We start from the raw sequence: 18,844 nt of genomic DNA, 5'->3' as shown, positions 1-18,844 counted from the left end.
CGACTCGACTCGCCTCGACTCGCCTCGACTCGACTCATGCACCGGGACCACTAGCTAACTAACCGATGCAAGGCCACCCATCCATGCCCCACACCGCTCGGCACACTCATGACTGACAGGCAAGCACGTGGACGAGCAAGAGAGCGACACCCCGCGGGACAGCCAAGTAAGTGGTAGCAAAAGGCCTCGAACCAACCAACCACCAACCGTCCACCCAATCAACCAAGTAAGTTCAACAAGTCAAACCTCACAAGTACTGCAGCCGGGACGCACGCGCGCTCTTTCGGTCCAACTGCGAAAAATCCCGCGGCGCAGGGCGGCTCGGTTCGTGACGAACAGGCGGGCGATAAGGGCGCGTGCGCGCGCGCGCGATAAGATACATGGAAGCTGTGATAGGTTGGCGGGGACAGCGGGGCGGCTTGGGTAAAGAGGTGGTGGTAATGATGATGATGATGATGATGATGATGATGATGATGATGTGGATGATGTGATGGCGAATTGAGTTTTGGGCGGGTTGGGTTGCGCGTTAGAGTTTACGTTGGTTGATTCGAGGTGCCGAGGACGTGAGTGAGTGAGTGAGTGAGTGAGTTGAGTGATTGTTGACTGCATTCGACTGGAGCGGATAGAGCGTGTCGTCAGTTCAACTGCTGTTGGGGCTGTACGGGTCCTTTTGTGGGTACTGTGGCTAAGGTCAGGTATGTATGTACATCGTATTCCTTCTATCTATACTTCTTGCTTCGTCTTCTTCCTCGTGTCGCTCGCGGATAGCGCTGGTTGCGACAGGACGGGAAGAGGCTGGCCGGATTGACTGGATTGGATTTGATTGGATTGAATTGATGCTGATACTGGACTGACACGACGTAGACATTGCTTGGTTGATTTGGTTGGGCTAGCGAGGTGAATGCGACGACAACGACGACGACGACGACGACAACGACGACAACGACGACAACGACGACAATGACAACTTCGAGAGATACATAGGAAGCTACCTAGGTAGTATTTGACGCCGACGGAGCGACTAAAAGAAGGGAATCTTTCTTCATCACTACATCTACGCATTATCACCATTCACCATGGGAAGCCAGCAGCAGCAGCAGCAGCAGCAGCAGCCGCTGCAAAACATACGCATCGGCGTCGACGTTGGAGGTACATATATACATACCTACATACGTGCCTACCTACCTACCTACCTACCTACCTACCTACTTTCCCCCTCCACTCCACGAGAAATACCCAGATGCTAACAAGCCCTACACACAGGCACCAACACCGACGCCGTCGCCCTCCTACCCGACGCCAACGGCAGCCCTTCGCGCGGAATCCTCGCGCACCACAAAACGCCCACGACGCCGCACGTCACCGACGGCATCGAAGCCGCTATCCGCGCCGTGCTGACAACAGGCGCCATAGTGCCGTCCTCCATCGCAACCGTGACGATCGGGACGACGCACTTCATCAACGCGGTGGTAGAGCGGGATGCGCGCCGGCTGAGGCGCGTTGGCATCGTGCGCCTGTCGCGGGCCTTCCTGCGCCAGATCCCGCCGCTCAGCGAGTGGCCGCCGGCACTCAAGGAGCTGCTGCGGGGCCCCGTCGTATATGTCGACGGAGGGCTGCATATTGACGGCAGCGAGGAGGCGGCGGTGAAGGACGAGCAGGTCGTCGCGGCGTGCGGCGAGCTCAAGGCTTCGGGCGTCGATGCCGTCGTCGTGGCCGGCATCTTCTCGCCCATCGACGAGGTGTTCCAACAGGAACGCCGCGTGGCGGCCATCGTGCGCCGCGAGCTGGGCGATTGCGTCGACGTCGTGTGTAGTGCCGATGTCAGCAACATTGGTTTCTTGGAGCGCGAGAATGCCGCCGTGCTCAACGCGAGCATCTTGAAGTATGGTCGCCGGACCGTCAAGGGCTTTCGCGAGGCCATGGACCGCCTCGGTTTGCGCTGCGGCTTGTACATCACCCAGAATGATGGCACGCTGATTGACGCGGCGGCCGCGGCGCGCATGCCCATCCGCACGTTTTCGAGCGGCGCGACCAACTCGATGCGCGGCGCCGCGTACCTTGCCGGCAAGAACTTGCTCGGCGGCAGCGCGGCCGTCGTCGTCGATGTGGGTGGCACGACGGCTGATGCGGGCGTTTTGCTGCCTTCTGGCTTCCCGCGCCAGGCGTCGGCGTTTGTGACGGTGGCCGGCGTCAAGGTCAACTACAGCATGCCGTTCCTGCACTCGATTGGGCTGGGCGGCGGATCCATTGTGCGCGACACGGACGGCAAGGTGACCGTCGGCCCGGACAGCGTGGGCCACTACATCACGACGGAAGCCAAAGTGTTTGGCGGCAAGGTCTTGACGGCGACGGACGTTGCGGTGGCGGCGAAGAAGTCCGACATTGGCGATGCGAAGCTCGTCGAGGACGTCAGTCCTGAGCTCGTCGTCAAGGCGCAGAACCGCATCAAGGTCATGCTGGAGGGCATGGTTGATCTTTGCAAGACGTCGCCGGATCCACTGCCGGTTCTCCTTGTTGGAGGTGGATCCGTTGTTGCCCCTGACAGCCTCAAGGGGGCGTCTAAAATCATCTGTCCGCCGTACCACGACGTAGCCAAGCAAGTGCTTTTTTTTCTTTTTCAGATGTTTTCTTGAATTTTCTGCGCCCATTTCTCCCACCAAGCACACGGCAGTCTGCTAACTTTTGCAGTGCCGTCGGAGCAGCAGTATCCAAAGTTGGCGGCGTTGTGGACATTATCCAAAGCACCGACCACCAGAGTCAAACGGAAGCAGCCCAAAAGGCAAAAGACATCGCCATCAAAAGAGCAACCGAGGCGGGCGCCATTCCATCGACAATCACCATCACAGAAGTCGACACGCTGCCCGTCACGTACGTGGCTAACAAGCTGCGCACAGTCGTCAAAGCCGTGGGCGACTTGGACGTTTCGCGGCAGCCGACGCCCCTGGAAGAAAAAGAGGACCTGGACGACGAAGGAGAAGAGACGACAAAGGGCTACCTGGACAAGGTGGAGGTGGAGAAGCCGGTGGACCCATTCGCTTACCGACCCGAGATCAAACTCAACCCGGAGACGGGCCACCACGAATGGATCGTGTCGGAGACGGACCTTGCCTGGCTGGCCGAAGGCTGCTACGTCCTGGGCTGTGCGGGAGGAGGGTCGCCTGCGGCCACCAAGATCCAGCTGTCGGATCAGTTGAAGGATGGATACGTGATGAAGATTGTGGACGTCTCGTCCCTTCCTCCTGACGCCAGGATCTACTGGGGCGGTCACATGGGCTCGCCGGCCGTGTCTGTCGAGCGCCTGAATGCGACAGAGTCGATTGATGCCTTTGCTGCGCTCATGGAGTACCTGAAGCACGACTCCTTTGACGCGGTTATTGCATTGGAGATAGGGGGCGCCAATGGACTGGAGCCCCTTTTGATAGGGAGCTCCAAGTACTTTAACCGGCCGACTATAGGTGGGTTGGACTTGAAAAATCTCGCGTACTACGCTGACTTTTGGAGCAGATTCGGACTTTATGGGGAGGGCTTACCCGACCTACTGGCAGACGACGCTGGCTGTCCACCAGCCGGGGTCGCTGATCCCGTGCGCCATCGACTCAGGCGACGGCAAGACGATTCTCATGAACCGGGCAACGACGGACGAGATCGTCGACCGGGCGCTGCGGGCGTCATGCTCGGAGATGGGGTCGCGTGTGGGCATGGCCGGGGCGCCAACTACGGCCGACAAGGTGAGCAAGTATTCTGTGCAAAAGACGTACTCGCTGGCGTGGAGGATCGGACGGTGCATCGCCAGGGCCGAGGCCAGCAACATGCTGAGCAAGGTGTGCGAGAGCATCGTGGATGAGGTGGGCGGGCAAGAGACGGCACGCATCCTGTTCCGGGGCAAGATTGTCAACGTCGAGAGGCGGCTGTTCAAGGGCCACAGCTACGGCATCATCACCATTGGCGGGATACCCGAGGACGAGGAGGACGCGAGCGTGGCCGACGCCATGCCAGCCATGGCCGAGGGAGGTACGATGCAGATCCCGTTCAAGAACGAGAACCTGTACTGCGAGCATGAAGTGGACGGGTCGAAGCGCACCATAGCGACGGTGCCGGACCTGATTGCGGTGCTGGACACCAGCAGCGGGCGAGCGCTGGGAGTGCCCGAGTTCAGGTATGGGCTGCGCGTGACGGTGCTGGGCATCACGGCGAGCCCGCAATGGACGTCGACAGCGGCAGGCCTAGCGATTGGGGGGCCCAAGGCGTTTGGGTACGACGTCGAGTACCGGGCGCTTGGCGTCTATGTGGAACCGCGGAGCGTGATCGAGGAGTATGGGCACAAGGAGTAAGGCGAGGCGAAGATGTTGGCGTCGACGGGCTGCGAGTTGGGGTTGTTTCGCGTGGTTGGCAAATTTTCTTTTGTTGTGCGGCGCGTGGTGGTGGTGGTGGTGGTGGTGGTGGTAGGTTTTGTTTCTGTTCAGCCGAGAGGGAGGATTCTTGACAGACTGTCGCTGTCGCTGTCACTGTCACTGTCGCTGTCGCTGTCGCTGTCACTGTCGCTGTCGCTGTCGCTGTCGCTGTCACTGTCACTGTCACTGTCACTGTCATGAGAGGCTGCATAAAGGGTTCCCGTCGCGGGCAGCCGAGGGCGATCAAACGCACTGAGTTCGCAGTGCATCATGTGGTGGTCGGTCGGTTGGGTTTCAAGGCTCTCGGGACCAGACCAAAGCTGAAACTCCAGCGCGAGTCGGCAGACGCTCACCGACTCGACTCTCTTTATACTCGCACCAAATTCCACCACCGCGGGACGGCGGCCCAACTATCGAGCCCAGAACTCTATTTGACTATTTCCATCCTGTCCGCTGCTTCATTCACCACCCTGCCCTGTCCTGCCCTGCATACCGCCATGGCGCCAAAACGATGTCCTTCCCGTCGTTACATCTGTACGCTCCAGTCCCCAATCCAGTCACTCTTCTAACATCTCCTCCCAGCCTCTGAATCCGTTTCCTCCAGCACGTCTGGCGTCGTTTCCAATTCCAATGCACGCGCATCAACCGACTCCGTCACCACCATGTTTAGCTTCTTCATCAATGCCTCGAATCCCTCCTCTGTCGACGGTGCTTCGCGTCCTCCGTCTTCGTCCAAGCATTCTCTGAGTCTAAGCCGCAAACCCTCCATCACTTCCGCATTTCGCTTCAGCAGAAAAGTTTCCACCAGCTCCACCTCGTCGTCAGCCACGACCAATTCTTCCAAGTTCTCCACCCGCAAAGACTCGGGAATCGTTGTTTCCGACAAGCCATTGCCTCCTCTGCCCTCCAAGACCTCGAAGCCGTCCGTCTCCAAGCCAAAGCCGCACGACCCCCCAAAGGCCGAGCCCCACCACCGCCGCTACCAGAGCCAGCCCCACCACCCCGTCACGGCCAAGCCCGTCACCCTGCCAAAGCCAGTCACCCTCTACGCGTGCACCTTTTGCCCTTACACGAGCTACTCCAAGAGCCATTGGCAGCTGCACGAAGAAGAGTACCACGAGCAGCCCATCCGCTGGACCTGCCCCGACGCCCGCTGCCACCGCTTCTTCTTCTCCGAGGCCAAGTACCGACGGCACCACGCAGAGACGCATGCGTGTCGGTGCTGCGCGCTGGACCGCGATGAAGAGCGACGGGACTGCGCCACGGCGGCCGCTGCCGCGCAGTTGGCCGGCTCGGGCGCCGCCCACCACAAACTCCTCAACGAGACTCCCAAGATCTGCGCCGAACACGCCATGCTGCGCGTGCACAGCAAGCGGGCGTTCGGGTGCGGCTTTTGCGTGCGGCTGCTGCGCTCTTGGGGAGACAGGTGCGAGCACGTGGCGCGGCACTACGAGCGCGGCGACGCGGGCGACGGGGTTCAAGTGGCGCCCGTGCCGGCGCCGTCGAAGCGCGCGTCCATGACGGGCGGCTCCAAGGCCGACTGGGACTTTAGCCTGCTGGTGGGCAGCCTAATGCAGCAGCGCGTGCTGGCCGCGGCGTGGGAGGCGGTGTTGACGGAGCGGCACGGGGCGGACAAGAGGGCGTGGCCGCGGATGCGGTGGGAGGGCCCCAACAACAAAGACGGCCGCGAGCTGGTGCGGCTGATGGAGCAGCACGGCATGGTCAGGGACAGGGCCCGCAGCACGGCCGAGCTGGCCTACGACCTGGGCCGCGCGGGCGCCGAAGCCGAGAGCCAACTACTGCAGAATCGAAAAGGCCGCGAGACCATGCTCAACCAGGCCACGGCGGCGTGCGGCATTGGACGATCCAAGACCGTCGTCAAGGCTTCAGAGGCGCTGCAGGAGCTCACGGGCGGCGGTGACGCGGACAAGACTTCTTCCTCCTCCACCTCATCATCATCATCATCATCATCATCATCATCATCATCATCATCAACTGTGCATCCTAGTCGCTTCTCCGCCTCGACGACGCGCCCGCGCACCGCTCCGGCTTCCAAAGACTCGCAGCTCATCAAGGGAGAACCGCTCATCCTGTCGCCGTTCGACCAGGCCGCGGCCGACTTTGCGCGCAAAGACATTGAATTGCTGACGCACGAGATTGACCGCCAGCTGACGTGCGGCGGCGCCGTCTCCCTGTTCAACGACCCTTGGGGCAGCCCGGCCTTCGCGAGCACTCCGGTGGCCGTCGAATATCGCGCTGTGTCATGAGGACCCGGTGGTGCTGGGTTGCTGGCTTTTGAGCTAGCTGCCCAGTCGTCTTAACCATCTTTCGGGTTAGCTTGGTCGTGCGTGTTGAGCGCGGACGCGCGCTTGAGGGACGTTTTCGCGCGCGGTGCGGCCTTCACTGAGCGTTGTGGTTTGTCCTTCAGGGGTAGGACATTCCAAGCCTTCTCGACCGCACGCGCCGTCCAGTCGTCTCCGCCTGACCGCAGTCATCTTCCCCCTGAGCAGACCAAGTGCTCGGGCAAGCGAGGTTTAGGGAATAGCAGAGCCCCCTCAGTCCGCTTTGACATGTCACTGCATCGCGGGCGGACTTAACGCGTCACTGCACGTGCGGGGCTTTTCTCCCTCGCTGCCCCTAGACCACCACTGAAGTTTGAACGGGAAGAGAGATCAAAGGGTCAGGTCGAACACACGGCGAAGCAGGCATCATGTGCTACACGCCCTTCCCCTGCATGGCACAAGTGCAGGGCAAAATGATGAAGAGAAGGCCAAATCGTGGGCGTAAAAGTGCTTTACAGCGTGTACTATTAGCAGGATGGGCTGGCGGATTGGTCGTGTGGGTTGGGTTGGGTTGGGTTAGGCTGAACGGAGTGGGTACGACATTGTATGCTGCGGCAGCGTCACAGACCGCCTGATTGACTGACTGACTGACTGCGCTAATTTACCATCATTCTCTATTCACTGTTCACTGTTCACTGTCCACTGGGCTCGCAATGTCTCTATCATCTCATGCCGCCCCACACCACACGCATCAGACCCGCGTTGCCTCAAAGCCAGCGAGCCAGCGAGTAAACTACTCCAAAGGCATGGACAAAAAAATCTCTATCCCACCGCCCAAACCGCTCAGTCCGTCCGTCTGTCCCTCATTCGTTCCTTCCTGAACCACACCATCCATCAATCACGACCATGACGACTCAAGCAAACATCCCAGCCTAGCCCAACCCAGCCCTACAGCCACCCTATCCCTGTCCCTTCCCTGTCCGTGTCCCTGACGCGCCGACAAACCTTCAGCCTTAGCCTTAAGCACTGCGCCGCGCTAACAATAGCACACGCAGACCGTGCGAAGAGTAAACCAAACCATCTCAAAAAAAGAAAAAGGTAAACATTGAGTTAAGTACCTACGCAAGTATCCCGGGACCATGATGCACAGACTGACAGGCAGACAGGCAGACAGACACTCGGACAGGTGACCGACTCGACTCAACTCAACTCAACTCAATTCATTTCAAAGGAAGCAAAAGCAGCCAATCATGTGGGTAGACCGCCGTGCATACAGCACAGCACGTGCCCGCCGGACGACAGCTTCGTAGGTACGGTGGAGCGGAGCGGAGCGTACATGGCGCATCTCACTCCTCATGTTCTACAGTACTGTAGATGGAGGCATTTGCTTCTTCGGTCGCAGTGCGTTGAGCCAGCTGGGCCAGGCTAGGCTCGGCCAGGCCAGGCCAGGCCAGGACAGGCCAGGCCAACCGGAACATGGCGAAATTTCCTTCCTTCTCTGCTCGCGAGCTTGTCCGAGATTAAGCTTTTCGCCTCCTCCTCCTTCTTCTTCTTCTTCTTCTTCTCCTCGGCGGTGGCGGATGGCGGCGGCGGGCGGAACCGTTGTGTCGGGACGGTAGCGGTAGCGGTAGCGGTTCCTTGCGGTGCGTCGGTCGGCCAGCCGGCAAAGTAAGATTGGTCTGTCAGTCAGTCGATCAGGGTCTGTTGGTTTTTTTTTTTTTTTTTTTTTTTTTTTTGTGGGGGACAGGGAGTAGTCAGGGAGGTGGTGGTGGTTTGAGTTAGTGACGGAAGGGAGGAGAGGCGAAGGCAGTGATTGAGTAATAAGGCGAACGGGAAAGATGATTTGACTGCTTTAAGAACTTTCACGGCAGCTATCTCAGCTACAGACTGCGTGGAAACGACCGGCCACTCGACTCGTTGCCAACGTCTTGATGATGTGGCAGAAGGCCGGTCCGACCCGCAAAATGATGAAGTTTGGAAGCCGTTGTTTTTCTGGATGACTGATGCTCCTGTCTTTGGATGCTTGATGACTGTGGTTGTGGAAGTAGTCTGAGAAAAAGAAGGAAGGGGGAGGTGGGAAGGATTGAAACGTCGCGTCGAATTCCCCCTTCCTCCACCCCCACCCCCCTTCCCTTTTGTTTCTGTAGCCAGAGCGGTGTGTTACGTACTTCCATATGTCGACGGAAAAGTAGAGGAGAATGCGATGTGTACCATGCATCACATCAAGCGATGGAAGAAAGGAAACCTGTGGTTTGGCAATGAAAGCTCGTACATGCCATAATTTATACCTAGTCGCAGATTCTGCTTGACTTTCTACACACTACAACTTAAAAGAAAAGAGTTAAGAAGAACATTGCGATACGATGTTGGGATGATTTCTCCCTGTTCCGTCGCTGTAAGCGAGATTTGTCAGGGGTCATGATGATTGAGATGGAACTTGATGGTTGTGGAATGTTCGTGCGAGAAGTGAAAGGAGGGTAAATTATGGGAAGAGAACAAATATTTGAGATAGGAAGCGAATGGAGTGCTGATAAGGTGAGTGCAGTTTTTTTATCCCTCGCGAGCGACTAACAAGCGCATCTCTTACACGCAAATAAAGAGGAAATGAAAAGAAAGTAGCGAAGCCGAATCTGTGCAATGGAGGGAAGGTGTAGAATAGGAGCGGGACAAAAGATTATGACTAGCAATCTGACAAGAGTGGACGCCTTCTCTGACAACCAAAAAGACATCCAAGACCTACCTAACTACTCAGCCCATAGTCACCATCATTGAGCCCCTAGAAGGTCTAGAATAAAATCATGGATGTGTTAAGATGTGTTCTATTCCCTCCATCGAATCAAGTGCAGCCCGAAGTTCAAGGGTTAAGCTACAAGGCAGCGCGGTCAGAAACTACAAAGTTAAGCTTCATCCACCTATCTATCGAAAATTCGAATGAACTAGCTGTCTAGTAAACCACCAGAGCCGTGGCATTAAACGTAGACGTGTAAATACGTAAGCAAGCAACTCACCATTCGTCAGCACCATGGAAATCGCCAACCGCACTCCCTTCCTCCCTCTACCTCCATCCACTCACTCACCCATCACTCCCCTCTCCTCCCCTCCCAGCCCAACCAACCCCATGCACGTACGCAACACGGCACCAGCTCAGCCAACAAACAACTCGCGCCACCCAGCAGCGCTGCAGACACACAGACAGACGGGCAAACAGGCAAGCATGCAGCACAGTGCAGTGCAGACAGAAGGCTGCAGGCAACGACAACGTGGTATCCTACCAGCTACCACGCCCACCACACCACCCACACATCTTACCGCACCGCACCGCGTCGCGCTACTGCGAGCGGCCCAGCCCAGCGCAGCCTAGCCCAGCACATCCCAAGTCCTCCCAGTGGACGAAGCCGCCACCACTCACTGCCTGCCTGCGTGTGAGTGACTGGCAGACAAGACAGTAGGGCTTGGGCTTGCATTTGGACCCAGTGACCGCTAACCACGCACACCTTCACGTATTTGATGCTTTATTGATGCTTGCTCGCTGCTTGGTGCTTGAGAGGCGGGCTCTGCGTCGGCAGTGCTGAATGCTGGGTGCTGGTGGGTGGTGGGTGGATGTAACGTCGCTCCCACTTTATTCATCTTGGAATGGGATGGGATGGGAAGCGTGGGCCGCGTGCGTGGGTGGCGTTTGCCCGCTGCGCTGCGCTGCGTGCTAATAGAGAGAGAGAGAGAGAGGCGTTCTGGGATGATAATGGAGAATAAATGATGAGACAGCAGACGACGGTGTTTGAGAAATGTGAGTTGATAGCAGGTGGAGAGATGGATGGAAAGAGTAGTTGAGAGGTTTGGGAGGGATTGAAGTGGTGCTGGAGGGTCCTGGGGTACTGTGGCTTTGACGCCGAATGATGGAAGTAGAGATGAGTGGACTTACCAGCTGGACAAGCTGGACGGGGGATTTGGCGCAATATCGAGCCATACGTCGCGAATGCAACGATAAGCCAAGTAAGAGGTTGCAGAATGTCCAATTCATCTGTCTTGACGGCGGTTCCCAGCATACGCAGATGGAAGGAAAGTTTTGTATATCAGACTCAGGAAAACAAGCACAAAGGCGTGGGGAGTATCAGATGGTCCGGTCAAAACCAACTTGTCTACCTCGTGGACAGAGACAGCAGGCACACACTTGGCCTTGCTTCATTCTCGTCACTCTACCTCGACGTAAATGGCCATGATGCTGTTGTTAGCGGTGGCGAAGCACTCGTCGTCATCTTCGACGCGATGCCACCCACCCATATCCCTCGGTTCTGGGACATGTGGCTTTGCACACGATCCATGCAGCCATATCACTCACGACATGTCCAGCATCCTAGTGCAGGTGGCCGCATACGTGGCCGGACCAGGGCGAGGAAAAAGCACCATCCTTTTCGGCGGCCGCAGCAACGCAACGCTGCGCCGAGGCGATAGCAGTTCAGATCAGCAAGGCCGGGAGCCAGCTCAGCAGCAGCAGCAGCAAACAAGAGACAGGGCGCTGCAGAGATCCTAGTTCCGGGAGGCTGGCTCGACTGATTGACAGCGTCTGCGAGGAAAAAAAAAAAAAAAAAAAAAAGCATGCAAGAGCAGGCTTGCAGAATTGTACGCAGAAACTGGTTGATGAGGCAGCAGCAGCCCATTCGGAAGACAGAAAGATCCAACACCTCGCGCAGCTGTGACGTCCGGCTGCAGAATTCAGCGGCGCTAGTTCCGCTGGACCCCCTCCTGGGGCAAGCAACCAACCAACCAACCACCCAGGCAGCCATTCGATCAATCCGAGTTCAACGCGGCTGGGGTCTGACTGATTGGCAGCTCGATGATGGGTGGCAGGCTCTTGTCCGTCTCGATGGGGGCGCCCGAGCCACTTCAGCTAGTCTTGTCCTGCCTGGCGGACGTCGAACAAGGCAACGGGGTCACGGGCGTCAGACAAGACGAGACAGCGCGCCGGCCAGATGGGTGTTGGTCAGTCCAACGCAGCGCGTTGACTGGGTCGATTCCAAGATTGGACTGGCTGACAGGCTGTGAGAGGACGCTAGCAACAGTGCAGACTGCCAAAAATAAGGGGGAAACGAGGCAGCTCGCCGCCTTTTGTCTGCTAGTGTGGGGGAGAGGGGTTGGGTAGACAGACTAGCGGCTGGTTGGCTCTGAATGAGAAGGAGATTCCAGTCAGGCGTTCACGCGCACGTACGATGACAGATTGATGGGTGCGATGAGAGCCAGTCCATGGATGCCCCATTATGAGTCTATTATTTTTTCTTTGCCTTGACCGGAACAAGGCCCCCGGATCAAGTTTTGGATGATTTGGGTGGTGGGAGTGCAGGCGTGATTCGGTCAGCAATGTCGGGCAGAGAGTTTGGTCCGTTGCCGCGGTTTGAAGACCTTTGGTCCAGCCAGGGGATCCGGCAAACAAGTCAGGTGGGCGGTGTACTGCAAGAGTAAAGGCTGCGTGCAGTAGTGTCCATTCAACCTGCTTGGTCGCGCATCCGCCTAAGCCTTACTGTTCTGTCGTGGCAGCAATTTTCAGGAGAAGTTCGAGTGCGTTGGTCCTGTCTCACGACCGACGACAAAGGCCACCCATCCAAATGCGTGGCCGCGGCTGTGTCTTTTTTTCTCCTTCAAATCGTGCTGTTGCCTCGCATCTGCGGCACATGGTCTTCGTCATCAAGCAGCGGCCTCCTTGGACAGCAAGCAGGTTGTGGTCCGCGGCCCGATAGCCCCCAAACTTGAGGTGATATTAGCCAGCAAAGAGACTTAATAAATGACCCAACCAAGCAGACAACTTGGTCGAATACACCTCGTACAGCACAGCCCCTTGGTAACGGCGACGGGCACCAAACATATTGAAATCAGGGCGCTTGTGTATAGCTTAATGTCAAGATTAGGCCACTACCAACATGTTTTCCTGCTGCAGTAAGCGGATCAGTTATCACTTGCAGCAAGTATAGATCACCTGCTTTGTCTTTCGAAACAATCCAGAAGCCCATCATCACTCCTCAGAGGATCATCAAGTTATTTTGCGCACCGAGGAGGGAGGTCCTCCCGGCCGCAGGCCCACGATGAAAGCTGGTTGGCCCCACTGCCGCCGCCGCTGCTGTCGTGATCCCCAAGCTGGCTGACTGGAAACTGGTTGGGGTCTCGCACGGCCGGTGTGGCGAGTAGGTAGAACGCAACCCTACTGAGGATCTTGTGCAGCCATTGCGTGCATTTTCTTTGTGGTGTTCTAAGCCGATTGCGTGCAGGCGCGGCCGACAGTAGCGGTGGCGGCGACGGACTGCGCGTGCGTGAGCACGAGCAAGGCTCATTCTCAATCCTGCAGGGCAATATGGGAGCACGCGCGCGGTCCACCCGGCCAACAAGCACATTGAACCAAACAGAGCTCCCGGGCGCAGTCACGCTCGATGATGTTGGTCCGGTTTGCATGCTGATTGATGTTCGGACGCCGAGGTAGCCAGGCAAACATGTCTCATTGACGTCTTTTTGAGAAACAGGCGGGATGTTAAGGGCACAAGTCGAACAGTTTTCTTCAGGGAAGCTGCATCAGTCGGGCTTGTGTCTGAATCCTCGATAAGGTCATACTATGTACAGCAGGCGGAAGCAAGCGGATCAAGGGGACAGGTGCGGGCGTGAAGAAATCGTGAGGTACTGCCGGCGGGTACAACGGGTTTGCACGGTGTTGGACTGCCGGCGTGTCATTGCACGGGCCGTGCGTTCACCCTTTCTCGCAGCAACGCGGGCTTGAGGAACACGGATTGCGTGATGGCAGACGGATAGACCAAGTCCCGTGGAGAAGCAGGCAGTGCAACAGATGGTCGTGCGCATTGGGAGAGTTGAATGCTCGAGTCTTGCTCAGCAATGATAGATAACGCGTGGGTAGCGAAGATGAGTTGCATCGTATGATGTCGAGGATGAGGATAATCGGAGGTTGCCGCAGGCTGAAGCCCTGTCTCAAGGGCTCTTGCTGAAAAAAGAATTTAACGAAGAATTTCTGATGTGAATGGCCCTTTCGAGTGCTGAGGCCGTGGCTGTAAGTTGGCAGGCATTCTCAAAGGTCTCGAGCGCGCGCGAGCGCGCGCTAAGACTGAACAACGCTTTCGGTGTTGCCGCGGTGCTATATTAGCAGTCTGCTAGTGCCAGGGTGCGACTCCACAAGGCTCAGGGCGTAGTGCGGTGCGGAGGATCGACAGGCAGTCCCAGGGATTGATGCGTCAGCCGTCTCTGTGCGAGAAGTTGGTCTTGATAGAAATCGTCATGTGGCTGCGGCGGGTCGACGGGCAACGGACCGTTTACCCAAGCCGGGGGAGGACCCCGATAGGTAAGCTAGACGCTGAAGCGCGCCCTCAAGCAGCCAGGTAATGTGCAAAGACTAAAAACGCCTCCTTTTGCACCTCGACCAGACGTAAGAGGGGCAGGCCAGGTGCAACTCGATTTGCTCGCTACCAACCGCACGGTATGAGCAAAGCCACGGTAGCAACCAAGTCCGAATCTGGCTGCTAAAGTTTGTGAGATATTATTTCTGCACGCCAGGTTTTTCTTCCAAGCATCTCCCGTCTTTGAGAGCTTGACAATCCTCTGGCCAGGTTCCGCATTTGGAATCGCCGTACAGGAGCGTCCCTTGGTCGTCTGCTGCCGGAAACCGTACAATGCTTGCTGCATCAGCTCACGAGACGGTCGAAACCAGGGAACAGCATCTTTTCCCAGTCACCCTCTTGCGATTTCCGCTGGCCGGGCTTGTACTGTGTGTTTGTGCGGTTGACATGTGCGCTTTAAGCTTCGGCAGTCGTACGGAGATCTTCTGTGCGAGTCCCTTTGAGACCGACTGCATCTCGTCGGGGTCCTCTGGGCGACTTTGTGAGAGGACCAGCTCAACGGCCCGTCGGATTGATTAGCGACCCGAGTGTTTCAGAGCGTGTGCCCTGTGGCAGCTACGTGGTATGTCGCTGTAGCCAGACTTGTTTACAGTACACTAGTGCTTTGCCACGTCCTCCAGTGTCATGACATGACAGCACAACTCTCGCTTCAAAGAAAAAGGCACCCACAAGTCAGCCGCAGGTTTCTATGCCTGGGTAGGGGATTCCAAATCGCGATCGAAAGCGGCTGCCATCGCCTCGATACGCATTGCGCAATGACACACCCGGCCGACCATGGGGGGTCATGCGAACCCCGACGCGCCCGCACCCATTGAAAAGCGTCAACGGCCAACGATCAGCCGAACGGCGCCGGTCCCGGACTTCCTGATGCTGATGACAACTGTCAATCTCGAGCGTCAGTCGGGGGCTCCGAGACAGAAACGGCCTATCGGGGCCGACGACGCCAGCTCAATCTATTCTGGATCGAGAGAGTTGGGGGGGAAAGAGGTACCGCTTATCACCCCCCAAGAGGCTGACACTTGCCTTTGAGCTCGAATCCGGCCCGGACCGCTGGGACGACGTTTTTCGAGGCAGCACACCCTCATATCATCCTGAACGACGCACGCCCAATCAACGGGGATGGCGCCAATCCTTTTGTGCCACTCTGAGGTCACTAATCGGAGAATTGAGGGCGGTCCAGCCTCATCTATGCGAACCGGGGTCTGAGCGGCAAGTGGTTCGATGTTCAGCGCGCCTGAAACCGCAGCAGCGGACCTATACTGTCGGAACAGACATCATGTGGACCGCCCAATGACGGCTCGCCCGTCTGGCCGAAGCATTATGGAATCAAATGCATGGAGCCAGACGTCGGGAGAGGTAAGTTGCAGTTCCCATTTCCCGCGCGTCTTCATCTCGACCCTCGCTCCAATGAGGGCTTTTGCGGAAGGCTGCAGTTTGTACGGGGGCAGCCTCTGGGTTCCCTGCATCTTAGTCTAGAACAGCCAGCCTTATTGGTGTCAGCACCACGGAAAACTCGTCGATTCGGTGAGCGAGCCAAGCCATCCGCTGCAGTTGAAGCCTCAACAAGTCGACGACCAGCACCCGTGCCCTGATCGTCTGTAACCAACAGCAGGCAGGCAGGCTCATGGCAGTAGGTTGGAGCCAGGCACATGGCAGGGTCTGTCAGACGACGTCCAAATCAGGCTTTGGAGACGGGGAAGCACTGGGCTGGGACCGCGGCTCGCTCCCGTTGAGTAGCATCATATGACTTTTTTCTTTTAATTTTTTCTCTCTTTTTCCAGCGGCATTCCAGATGGCTAGAGCAGACAGCCTCGGGTGGTAAGAGACGTGTCGTTTCGCTGGGACATGGGGCTGCAACTGGTCAGGGCGGGCGAGTCAATCAGATTCCAGCGTGGGCTGGGGTCGAAGCGCTCAGTCAATGTAAGGAAGGCGAGGCCTTGCCGCATCCGGGGGCGAGGTTTCAATAGCCAGCATGGCAACGTGGGCTCCACATGCGCAAAGAGGCTGCTCAAGGCGATCCGTAACCAGCGTGGACCAGCTGGACGGCATGGAAAGCGAGGAATGTCGGCCGCGTGGCTGTATGCCCAGGCGGAAGCAGTGGCATGGCAGCAAAGGGAGCGAAGGAAGGGATGAAAAGTGGCAGCGAGGGAGGGTGTGGGTGTGGGTGTGGGTGTGGGTGTCGGTGGTGTTTGGTGTTGACGTTGTCGGAGGGGCAGGAAGAGGCTAGTCTTGCTCTCGCAAGGCTCTTTTCCGCCGCTCGGCAGACACCCACACAGCTGCACGTCACCACCCTCCTCGTACGCTACCCCAGCTTCCACTCGTCGCCATTCCAGCTCGGCAATCATCATACAGCATCATCAGCATCATCATCATCATCATCATCATCGCTCATCGCCCGTCGCTCATCGCAAGCAAGCCCTCGGCCGGGCGTCATGCGGCTGGCCCCGTCAGCAGCCCTCAGGAGGTGGCGGCCAGCGGCTGCGGCCATTGACGAAGGAGGGTGTTGACGGAGCGTTGCTTTGTCTGTCGCTGCTGGTTGACGCTGTTGCTGCTGCTGCTGCTGCTGCTGCTTGCTTGATTGCTGGTTTGCTTGCCGGCTTGCTTGCCTGCCCCCTAGCTCTGGCCCACCAACAACTTGCAGTACCCGCGACCATTCACTCACCAAGACTCTCCAGTTCCATACGGAGCTACCGGATACGTCCTCTCCCTTTCCAGGATTCGGATTGTGGTGGAGCCTCTAACCCACAACGGCCCCCATGCCCCGACCCCCCCGCCACATCCAGCAGCCAACCGTCGCCCACTCACCGGCCTCGTCTAACTCCCCGGAGAATTGCTCTGACGGTCAGATCTTGCTGATAATGCTGCCATAAAGGAATTCCAAAGTCGAGCCCTGCCCGCACCCATTCCACGTTCAAAAGGGGAAAAGTCGGTGGCGTGCTGCTTCTCCCAGCGAAGAGACTTTGTGACAGGTAACGGTCGTCACCATGCTTTTTCCTTCTTCTCATTTCCAATGCCCGTCACGCTCCCTCCTTTATTTTCCCTCCTTTTCTTTTCCTTCTTACTGCTCCCTTCCGGCCTCGGCTTCCATAAAATTACTCGCCTACATTGCCCTTGGCTTGCCCCCCGGTCCCCCCTAACCCATTCATCCCCTCAAATTCGTCGACGCCAATCCCATCGACGGCACCCGTCCAACTCTCGCCATCTGGCTTGCTCTGGCGTAGGCGTGACTTGCTCCAACGCGGCAGCCGGGCCGCAAGGAAGCGCGCGGCGGTACGACACAGGCAGGCCGAGCTTGGCTGGTCACCGATACAGTGCTGACAATGCCAGTGGCTTTCATGCGCAGCCAATACTTTCCCTGCGCGGATCACTATGGCCAGGATGACATGCAGCTCCGCAGATTTGCTTGCATTGGGGTTGGTTATTGTTAGGAGCGGCGGGCCATGAAACATGCGGGCGCCCGGTTGCCAAAGGATTCGAACGTTCCTGCGTGCGAGATTTGAATTGAACAGCGATGGTGATCAGGTGGGTCCTCCGCGCTTCGCAAGGAATGCAAGCATGCGTGGGCTAGAGACAGTGGCAGAGGTGCCTCCCAGCTGTGCCTTGGCCCCGGGGCCGTGAATTCCTCCCTGGCTTCGGCGACGTAGATGGACCGATTTGGGCCACACCCGCTGCTGCAGCTTGCCCGGGCCAATGCTACCGTGGTGGTGCTAGGGAATAGAAAATGGTCTGAGCAGTCTGAGCCTGGTCAAGAACGAATCTCTTTGGGGCTGACCATGATCCAGCGTCCAGCCTGCCTGGGTACATATTTTCTGCTTTTGGCCAATCCACCGCTCCATCCCAGTTAGCCCTACCACTGTTGTATCCATCCACAGCGCTGTACTTTTCCTTCACCACCGTTGTAGGCCCATAAAAAAATTGTCCGATCACCCTCACTGGCCTGCTGTCGGGGACTCGTTGTTGTCGGTGCCTCTTCATCTCCCATCATTGCAAACGTGTCTCGAGTCTTTTTCAGTTTTCATTTTTCTCTCTTTAATCTTGTTCTTGATTTTCTGCCTCACGAGGTACCCGAGGCAGTTTCCTCGTCCCATATATCACGGGGCTCGACCAAGCCGCGACGGCCGTCGCACAAACGGCTCCCTCCGACGCACCTCTTGTCGAGGTATATCAGCGCCATTCCAACTTTTTTTTTCTCTCCGAGGCTTCGAATCTGGCAACCCCTCACCATTATCATCGCCGACATTGTCAAAGGTGGGAACTTGGCTGGTGAGTGGACATGGACAGCGGTCGGTCAATGGCAGCAGGACAGCCATCGACTTTTTCCCCTCATCACAATGCAGATCATACTGACAGTGGCACGTCCAGAACTGACAACGGATCGAACGAGGTCGAAGCCATCCCTGACGCCACTCAATTTTTGGCTGCAGGTCAGGAACCTGGTACGTTGAGCCTCGAAGCGGGTACAGTAGCAAACAGGCTGACGCGCAACAGGTGAGATCTGATCTCACCGCTGTTGCGAGAGGGCAAGGAAGACAGAGAGCGCGGCCAATCGCTCAGCAAGAGGTTGACGCCGGGTCGGGTGTCCCGAAGGGAAAAAAGAAAAAGCAAAGCAGCAAGTCCACCAAAGGAGGCAACGGCAAGTGGATCACCGTCCTGTGATCTCGAGGCCCGTTTCGTCTGGATTGACCAGACCAGACCGCATTGCCGATTCTTTTTCTCAGACGCCCTCGCCGCTCTCTCTGGTTGCGGCAAGACCTTTTGCAAAAGCAACCCCTTTCGCCTCTTGATACTT

The 18,844-nt window shown here is 57.3% G+C and overlaps 4 protein-coding genes across 4 annotated transcripts; all 4 read left to right on the top strand.

The window, feature by feature from the left end:
- The first annotated feature begins 1,033 nt into the window (after positions 1–1,033).
- IWZ02DRAFT_456462 (uncharacterized protein) lies at positions 1,034–4,582 on the top strand. Its single transcript, XM_066767857.1, has 4 exons — positions 1,034–1,149; positions 1,264–2,596; positions 2,689–3,455; positions 3,505–4,582. Exons 1-4 carry the CDS (start codon positions 1,077–1,079, stop codon positions 4,329–4,331), a joined length of 3,000 nt encoding a protein of 999 aa, XP_066621372.1. The 5' UTR covers positions 1,034–1,076; the 3' UTR covers positions 4,332–4,582.
- A 306-nt stretch (positions 4,583–4,888) lies between these two features.
- IWZ02DRAFT_492134 (uncharacterized protein) lies at positions 4,889–6,658 on the top strand (the record flags this gene model as incomplete). The annotated part of the gene is made up of 2 exons (XM_066769816.1): positions 4,889–4,925; positions 4,974–6,658. The coding sequence occupies 2 exons, from the start codon at positions 4,889–4,891 to the stop codon at positions 6,656–6,658; spliced, it is 1,722 nt and encodes a 573-aa protein (XP_066621371.1).
- A 10,273-nt stretch (positions 6,659–16,931) lies between these two features.
- Positions 16,932–17,568, top strand: IWZ02DRAFT_316937 (uncharacterized protein). Its single transcript, XM_066764157.1, has 2 exons — positions 16,932–17,325; positions 17,383–17,568. Exons 1-2 carry the CDS (start codon positions 17,066–17,068, stop codon positions 17,435–17,437), a joined length of 315 nt encoding a protein of 104 aa, XP_066621370.1. The 5' UTR covers positions 16,932–17,065; the 3' UTR covers positions 17,438–17,568.
- Positions 17,569–17,591: 23 nt separating this feature from the next.
- Positions 17,592–18,653, top strand: IWZ02DRAFT_316909 (uncharacterized protein). Its single transcript, XM_066764156.1, has 3 exons — positions 17,592–17,779; positions 17,838–18,318; positions 18,418–18,653. Exons 1-3 carry the CDS (start codon positions 17,700–17,702, stop codon positions 18,421–18,423), a joined length of 567 nt encoding a protein of 188 aa, XP_066621369.1. The 5' UTR covers positions 17,592–17,699; the 3' UTR covers positions 18,424–18,653.
- Positions 18,654–18,844: the final 191 nt, after the last annotated feature.

This window comes from Phyllosticta citriasiana (genome assembly GCF_038021145.1).
Source record: "Phyllosticta citriasiana strain CBS 120426 chromosome Unknown IWZ02scaffold_9, whole genome shotgun sequence".
Lineage (NCBI taxonomy): Eukaryota > Fungi > Ascomycota > Dothideomycetes > Botryosphaeriales > Phyllostictaceae > Phyllosticta > Phyllosticta citriasiana.
The sequence above is the reverse complement of the archived record's forward strand: the minus strand, read 5'-3'. Positions and strand labels throughout refer to the sequence as shown.